Here is a 9269-nt window from a genome sequence, read left to right as displayed (position 1 = left end):
TGCATATTAGCTTTTTAAATGTATATTTGTATTAAAGATTTACTGCTAACTTAGACCCTACCTAACAGTGATATAATGTCTCATTCCTGCTATAGAGACATAGAGGGAGGTACATTCCTTCAATCTGTCTCAACATGACTTTTTTTTTTTTGGTGTGTGTGTGTGTGTGTGTGTGTGTGTGTGTAATGGTCATCGACAATATACCTCTTTTCCAATGTGTATGCTTGTTTTCAGTTTGTTTTTAGATATGGTTTCAAATGAACCAAGTCTTCTTTTTAGGATCTCCTGAAAGTTATCAAAGAGAAGGATTGTCTGTGTTTGTGTCCATGTTCTTCATGAGACCTATGCTGTTTATATGTTTATTAGCATTCATTTATGGCTGATATCAATAAGACAGTGCCCTCTTCATTTCTAAATGCATGTTTCTGTGATGATGTCTCTCTATACTTGTCTTGATATATGTTTTGTATAAGTTCTTAAGATGTATTGCTCAAGATTACTCAAGAAAATGATTTTAGGCAAATGATTTAGAACAAAGTAGTCTCAAGCAACTCTAGCATATGTACTTTGCTTTGTGAATTTGAAAGAAGTACCAATGAACTTTGTGAGTTTTTGAGAGGTTTATATGTGAGGCCTCTCAAATTTATTGACCACAGAACCTTTTATAAAAATTGAAGAATGTGGATAACACTGTCAAAATAACTACTCTCATTTCTCTCCAACAGAATCCACATATGAAAATCCATCTCTAGGACAATGGTTGGTATGTCATATATTCATCTCTACTCAGGTTAGGGGATCTCAAAGATTATGTTCTGATTATACAGAAACAACTAATCTTGATAAAGGAGATGATTCCATGAGAATCAGGTATCTAATCTTGAGATTTGTGCAGAGTGAGAAATTTATTCTCACTTTCTTCACAATCTTAGTCTAGCATGTGACTTGAGAGCCTGGAAATGTCTCATATTAAAGACTTACCTGTGCAGAATCAGTGACTAAAATACATTTTCCCAGAATAGTTTGCTCTTGGTCACTATTGTGCTTGGTGGTAATTGCCCTATTAGGAATACATGAATCCCTATGTCCCAGTTTGGGTTGACATCATTTCTGCTGCAGAGACACACTTCAGTTTCCCCTGGCTCTGGACAAAACACTTACATCTGATATTTGGCCTTGGATTCAAAGATTCATTTTCAGAATCTTGTGTTTCTGGCAAGCAATATCTTTTCAGCCTATGAAAGTAATAGGAAGAATGAGAGGACAAAATTTTCAGAGGTGAGGAAACAATAATCAATATTTTTCTTTTTCTCTTCTCTCCATAGTACAAACTCTAGCTAAGAAAATAATATTATTTTCATCAACTGCCAAATCAGTTTTCTTTAAATGACTCAACTAATAATTCACATGTCTATTGGCATGCTAATCAGTTTAAAAATTTCTGAATAATATAGTAAATTAAATTTCACTATAAGATTGGATTTGAAATAATTTACATTTTATAGTTACCTTAAATTTGAAGAACATACATTCAGCAATAAGAAAAAGCAAAGATAGAGAAACAAAGAAAGATCACTTCAGTATTTGGAAGAATTTCCTTATGACTTAGATTTATTAAAAATATGAAGTCCTTTCTAATATGGCAATAGTGTTGAATATACATGTGCTGCTGAGGAGAAGATCTATGCCTCTCTGCTTTTGTGTGTATGCATGTAACTACTATGTTCCCTTGACTCTAAATCACTGTATTTTCTGAAAAATTATAGAGAATTGAAATCATTGCTTCCTTATTAAATATTGATATTTAAAATGTGATTAAATTAAAATTCTCATGTCTTCTTTTCCCTCAACAAGGCTGAGTTGCACAAATACCTTTGGACATGATGGCTATATTAGAGGAAAATCTTGAAAACACAATACATAGTAGCTACCTTAACAAAAACACTAACATTTCTGGGAAATCTTATTTTATAAAGCATTATAAAGTTAAAACAGGGTTTCACACAATTCCTAAGGACACTCAAGTACCTTGAATAAGCAATGTAGCATGCACTAAGTTAGGAAAAATACATATCTTTTCAACAAATATGGATGGCAATAGATGTATACATGCATACACATATGTTAACTTTGATTTAGATAATTTAAGAAACATTATACTATTTTATCACATCATTTATTTAATGGATGATTTAAATAATGTTGCTAGTTAAGAGACGAAAAAAAGGGAAAGTAACAATTTAATAGGCTAGTAAAGGTAGCAATTTACCAAAATTACAATTGTGTCTATCCTGTTGTTTATAAATAACTGTTCATTTTAGATTTTAAGAAAGATGTTTAAAAGAAACATTTCTACTCACTTACCATTTCCCTCTCCTTTTAGGACATGTGGTCTGCTCTGTGAAATGGGCACATGTGTAAATTTACATGGTTACAAGCAAAGCAACTCAGGGTTTCAGGAGGGATACCCCGGAAATAGACACTGAGAGGTGGGTAGAATTTGGTAAGCATGACTAAAATAATCTGAGTAAGAAACACAGGATTAATAAAGAAATTAAAACTTGATTTGGTGAGAAGTAACATATTGTTATAATATATTGGGATATCATTCTGAAAAAAGAAAGGAGGATGAAATTGTGCAGAACTTAAATAAAATGGTAACATGAGAAACTGGCATTTTTAGAAATGAACTTTACCTTGATAAATGTCCTATTTTTATATTATTTTTATAGTTATATGCGGTCACGTTAAGAAGGGTTAGAGCCAAAAGATAAGTGGTCATCTGTAAGGCTTTCTATCTAGGATATTCATAAAACTTTGATAAAAACTAAATGAAGAGGGAAATTTAGGGTTTTTGTTCAATATACAATACACACTTGTGTGAAAATGGCATCATGTAGCGCAGTACTGTGTACAATGAATATACACAAAGTAACATTTTAAAAATCTAAATAAAGTAATAAATCAATTGGACCTATATCCTCTATTGTTTGTGCAGTATGAAGTTACAATAACAAGGAAAATAGTTTACAAAACACAAGTTCAAAGGGGGCTATTGAAAGTGAAAATTGAGTCTTAGTTACTATAACATAAAAATAAAACACATAAGTCTAAAATTATTTTACAAAGCTCTAAAATTATTCAACACTAACAAGAGTACTCTATAATAGATTGATAAAATACTCCAGACTAACTGCTTTTATTTTATAAGAAAAATACTGGCAGAAAACTAACCCATGAGTAATGTCTAACAAACAACTAAAACACCATGGTTGTATTGTTTGTTCTCAGCATGGTGTTTACAAATATACATTTCAGGCAGAGAAGTGCATTATCATTTTCTTTTACTTTTTTACCCAAATGCATCTTTGTTACTTTTCCTACTGACAGAATGGGATACCTACCAAGAACCTGTTTATATGTTTGACATCTCTCTGTCTATGTTTTGTGGATAATCTTATAAGTGCTGTTGAGGAAGAAAAGGGTGAATTTCCCAAAAGAACAAGTGATACAACTTGGAAAAACTGAGCAGTCACTGATGATTAAGTATTTTACACATGGTCTGATTTTAGCTCTGAACCTTTTTAAATTATTTTTTCTTTTCCTTTTGAGATTGTATATAATTATGTCATTCTCCCTTCCTTTTCCTTTCTCCAAATCCTCTTATACACCACTCCTTGCTCTCTTTAAATTTATGGCCTTTTTTCAACAATTGTTACATGCACTTAGGAATATCTGTGTCTATATACCTATATGTACATATATCCTGATCAGACTGTATAATGTTACGTGTGTGTTTTCAGGACTGACCATTTGGGACTGGTTAACCAATTGGTGTGCTCTTCCCTGGGTAAGACAATTTCTCCCACTCTCATTCCTTAGTTGTTTGTAGTTCCTGGTTTAGCTCTGTGCCTTTAACAGTTCTCATTGCACTCTGTATTCTATGATCTCTCTCTCTCTCTCTCTCTCTCTCTCTCTCTCTCTCTCTCTCTCTCTCTCTCTCTCTCTCTCTCTCTCTCTCTCTCTTCCATCTCCTTCCTGCCTGTCTCTTATACAGAATATATCCCATCTTCTTCCACCTTTAGGGTCCATATCTCTCATGCAGATTTCTGATCCCTTTCCATTTCCTTTTTATCTAACATGCATTTCTGCACTTGTCACCCTCCTTTTTGTGAGTAGAGTGATGATAATCAACAACAGCTCAGGTGGCAGTTTCATCCTGGTGGGCTTCTCTGATCAGCCACAACTTGAAAAGATCCTCTTTGTGGTGGTGCTAATCTCCTACCTCCTGACACTGGTCGGCAACACAGCGATCATCCTTGTCTCCTGTTTGGATTCCGTGCTCCAAACACCCATGTACTACTTCCTTACAAACCTCTCTTTGGTTGATATCTGCTTTTCCACCAGCATTGTTCCTCAGCTGCTGTGGAACCTCCATGGTCCAGCCAAGACAATTACTGCCACAGGCTGTGCTGTTCAGCTTTATGTGTCCCTGGCTCTGGGGTCCACTGAGTGTGTTCTCCTTGCAGTTATGGCCTTTGATCGCTATGCTGCTGTTTGCCGGCCACTCCATTATGCCACAGTCATGCACCCGCGGCTCTGCCAGTCTCTTGCAGGAATCGCATGGCTGAGTGGAGTGGGCAACACACTGATTCAGGGCACCATCACCCTCCGCCTGCCTCGCTGTGGGAACCACAGGATTTATCACTTCATCTGTGAAGTTCCTGCCATGATCAAGTTAGCCTGTGTAGACATTCATGCCAACGAAGTGCAGCTTTTCATGGCTTCCTTGGTGCTGCTCCTCCTTCCCCTGGCACTCATCTTGGTATCCTATGGGTACATTGCCCAAGCACTGATGAGGTTAAGGTCAGCTCTAACCTGGGGTAAAGCTCTTGGAACCTGTGGATCCCACCTGCTGGTAGTAGTGCTATTTTATGGCACAATCACCGCTGTCTACATCCAGCCTAATAGCTCCTATGCACATAATCAAGGGAAGTTCATCACCCTTTTGTACACTGTGGTTATTCCTACTCTAAACCCCCTCATTTACACTTTAAGAAACAAAGATGTGAAGGGGGCTTTGAAAAGGCTGGTGAGAAAAGATAACAACACCAGAGAGAAAATTCTTGGGAAGTAGAGATATAAATCTGTTCCCACTAAGATGAAGGTGCTGATCCAGATGCATTACCCAGGGTCACCCTGACACAGATGATCCAAAACCAAACTCACAGGCCTCTCTGGAGTGGTACCAGCAATAAAACCACTTCCCTAGTTATCAAACTCAGATATGTCCCATTTTATTCCTGATAATCAGATAATCTAATAAACTGAAAACAACATTTGCTGTTGTCAAGACTCCTCCAATCATTTTTATTTTTCTTATGGTCATTCTTTTATTAAGAATTCTGGCTCTATCTTATTAGAGTAAATATGTCTATTGGTTGATCTCTTTTCTATAAAGTGTGTTTACAGCTAACTAGACACCTTTGGGGAATTCTTTAGTAGTGTGTTTATGTGAACCCAATGAAATATGGTTCCCTATATTTTTGGACTAAGGTCTCCTGGTAGTGCCCTAGTCTAAGCCAGACACCTGGGGTTTTTTCCCCCCTCACTGTTCTGCTCTGCTCCGGTGTCTCCTAGTGGAGTTTTGTTGTATTTTACATGCTATGTTTTTACTAAATAAGATTTTCACTAAAATTTTAATTTTACATATCAAATTATGTCCATTGGGTGGTGATTCTTGAGCTTTGATTTCTGTATTTGCAATATTAGGTGATTTTTTTAAATCATGTGATCTTAGAAATCCAGTCCCTTCTAGGAAAAATCAAGACAGGTAATTTGAAGAACTATAAAATTATTATGAATTCACATGTTCTCAAATTCAGACTTCTATAGTTAGTTTGTAAATTTCTTTAAATGTTTAAATAATGTGAAATGCATGTTCCTTTGGATTTCTATAGCTAAGCAAAGCAGAGACAAAAACCTTATAAAACTATAAATTGGACAAATTAACGAGAAAATGTGTTTCTTAAAGGCATATAAATCTAAATTTAAAAGTCACCCCAATTATCTGTAATTTTGTCTAATTAATAAATAATCCATTAATAACACTAAAAAGTACGCTTGATTACTGAAATTGAAGAAATTTTTCATAGAACTCTTCTGTACAAAGTTAGGTTGCTAACGTGCTGAATATTTTCACTCACATTTACAATAGAGTTTACCCACTATTCAGTGCTTTTATCGGATTCCAAGATGCCTGATGTTGCTACACAGACAACATTATTAACTAAAATCAAAGGGAAGATATTGTACCAAGATCTCAATAGATAAACACTTTTCAAACAAAATTACAGCACTTTCATTTCTGATTTAAAATTACTACAAAAATGTAGGATTGAGACAGTATGAAGTATTCGGTATTCAGCCATGAATACTTGACATTTGCAGAGGCTTCGCTTGTGATTGTTTCTCTAGTTTTTGATAAACCCATTTAAAATATTTATCATACTTTATTAATGCATATAACTGTCTATGTGCACATGCATACAGATGCCTGAGGAAGCCAAAGAGTTATTGAATTCTCTAGAGCTGTAGCTGTCCAGTTGGGCACTGAGAATAATGTGAATAGAACTCAGGTCCTCTGCAGGAACTGTGTGCACTCTGAACAGCTGAGGTACTTTCTGCAGCCCTTGATGGTCTTTGGTGTTACCAGCTTTCTTCTTAGACCTATTTTGATGCATCCCTAAGGTTTTGTTATGGTGTGCTTCCCTCTTTGTTGTTGTTTTGGGTACAAATATTTTTATTAAATTTGTTTTAGACCACTTTGCACATGTATGAATGCACACTGAATGCTCTCATTCCTTTTGTTAAAATTATCATTGTAATTTTTCCATTGGCTAATGGGTGGTTGGAGGAATATGCTTTTTAATTTCCATGTTTGTGACTATTATAAAGATTTTCTTATTATTGATTCCTAGTGTTGCACTATAGTGATCAGAGAAGATACTTAATAACTTTGACATTGTTTTTTATTAGTTAAGACATAGTTTCTAAATTTTCCTAGATTTTATTTATCCTGGAGACTGTTTGTGCTGGTTAGTCAATTCCAAACAAACTAGAGACTGTAGCTGAAAATTTTCCTGTGTCCCAGCTGGCCAATGGTTGGGACAAATCTCTCCCACTTGCATCCCCTAAGTAAACATGCAGAGGCTTATATTAATTATAACTGCCCAGCTAGCTCAGTTGGTAGAGCATGGGACTCTTAATCCCAGGGTCGTGGGTTCGAGCTCCACATTGGGTGCCAAATCTCTCCCATTCTCATCCCCAAGTAAACACACAGAGACTTATATTAATTATAATTAACTGGCCATTAGCTAAGACTTATTACTGACTAGCTCTTACACTTAAGTTAGCCCATAATTCTTATCTATGTTTAGCCATGTACCTTTTCTCAGTTCTGCCTACACATCTTGCTTCCTGTGTGTCTGGCTTGTGACTCCTGACTCAGCCTTCCTGTTCCCAGAATTCTCCTTTTCCCCTTAGCCTGCCTATACTTCCTGCCTGGCTACTGGCCAATCAGTGTTTTTTTTTTTTTTTTTAATCAACCAGAGCAACACATATTCACAGCATACAGAATGATATTCCACAGCAAGAGACACCTGGGAAGAAGAACCTCAAGAGAGAAATTGCCTCCATCATATTGACCGATAGGCACATTTGTGGATAATTTTCTTGAATTTAATTTATGGAGGAGGGCCAAGAGCACATAGATGGTACCATTCCTAGTCAGATGAGCGCCTGTGTTTTATAAGACAGATAGCTGAACATGAGCCTAGAAGGAGGCAAAGAAGCAACATGCTTCTGCGGTTTCTGTTTCAGTTCCTGTCTCTAGGTTCCTACTCTGAGCTCCTGCTATGGCTTCCTTTGATGATTGACTGTTTTTTTTTTTTAATTTTGATTTATTTATTTATTATGTATACAGTGTTCTTCCTGCATGTATGCCTGCAGGCCAGAAGAGGGTACTAGATCTCATTACAGATGGTTGTGAGCCACCATGTGGTTGCTGGGAATTGAACTCAGGACATCTGGAAGAACAGCCAGTGTTCTTAACTGCTGAGCCATTTCTCCAGCTCCCCTGATGATTGACTGTTAATTGGAAGTGTAAGATGAAATAAAAGCCTTTACCTAAAAGCTGTTTTTCTTCAGTGTTCTGTCAGAGCAACAGAAAGCAAACCAGGGCAGCATTTATGGACAGTTGAGATCCCTGTGTGTTCTCAAGCTGAGGGAGGGAATGTTTGCTAGACACTAGGATCATTGTATTCAACATGATTTAAGTCCAGTATTTCCTTTTTCTTTTCTTTTGTATAATCTGTCCAGGTGGATTAAAGGCCCCCACTACTTTATCTCTGTGTTGCAGTCTGTCTTTCTATTTGAGTCTATTCATACTTATATATTGAAATGCTCTCAGGCTACATACGTCATGTTTACAATTTTCTTATTAAATTAACTGTTGAACATTAAGTAATGTCTCTCTCTTTTTTATAGTTTCAAAAACTTAAAGTCTGTTTTATCTGATTTAAGTATAGCTATTGCAGCTATGTTCTGGTTTCCCCTTTTAAGGAATATTTTCTTCTAACCCTTCATTTTTAATGTTTAAATGTCCCCACAAATCAAGCGAGTCCTTGCAGTTTACAGATGGATCCTGTTATTCTTTTTAGTTATCTACCTAATCTGTATATTATATCAAATAATTTTATCTGTTTGCATTCTAGGTAATTACTGACACTAAAACCATTTTGATAATTGTTCAAATAACCTGTCGTCTAATTATAACAGATGACTTTAAGCTAAATTAATTTGATTACAATGAACAAAAAGTATATTTTAAATCCATATAGCTGTCATATTTTGGATTTTCTTATTATCATTTATCTCTTTATATTACATATATATTAAAATTATTCTATAACTTTTAATAACTTTATATTTAATGTTGATATATTTACATATCATCATTAAATATTTAGCATATTCTGAATTTGAGTGTATATTAGTAATAAAAGTATTGCAGTTTTAGTATTGCTCATTGGTGTCTTTTTCCTTCTGCTTCTAAGAACTCTCCCAGTTTTTAAAATCTGATTGGTCTGGGTGGTGATGAACTACCCCAGCTTGTCTGTCTTAGGAAATAGCTAGCTCTTCATGACTTCAGAAGGGCAGATTTGGTGGGTGGAATTTTCTTTCTTCCTTCCTTAATTTCTTCCTTCCTT

At 35.5% G+C, this 9269-nt stretch overlaps 1 protein-coding gene across 1 annotated transcript; it reads left to right on the top strand.

Moving 5' to 3' along the window:
* The first annotated feature begins 4183 nt into the window (after positions 1-4183).
* Positions 4184-5137, top strand: LOC128113969 (olfactory receptor 2G3-like). The gene has a single exon (XM_052743811.1). The coding sequence runs from the start codon at positions 4184-4186 to the stop codon at positions 5135-5137; it is 954 nt and encodes a 317-aa protein (XP_052599771.1).
* Positions 5138-9269: the final 4132 nt, after the last annotated feature.

The sequence above is a fragment of the Peromyscus californicus genome, unplaced genomic scaffold (genome assembly GCF_007827085.1).
Source record: "Peromyscus californicus insignis strain IS unplaced genomic scaffold, ASM782708v3 Scaffold_19__1_contigs__length_69161282, whole genome shotgun sequence".
Taxonomy (NCBI): domain Eukaryota; kingdom Metazoa; phylum Chordata; class Mammalia; order Rodentia; family Cricetidae; genus Peromyscus; species Peromyscus californicus.
The sequence above is the reverse complement of the archived record's forward strand: the minus strand, read 5'-3'. Positions and strand labels throughout refer to the sequence as shown.

What these genes read in the sequence shown, in the direction of transcription:
- LOC128113969 (XM_052743811.1), top strand. Translation starts at nt 4,184, where the DNA reads ATGATAATCAACAACAGCTCAGGTGGCAGTTTCATCCTGGTGGGCTTC.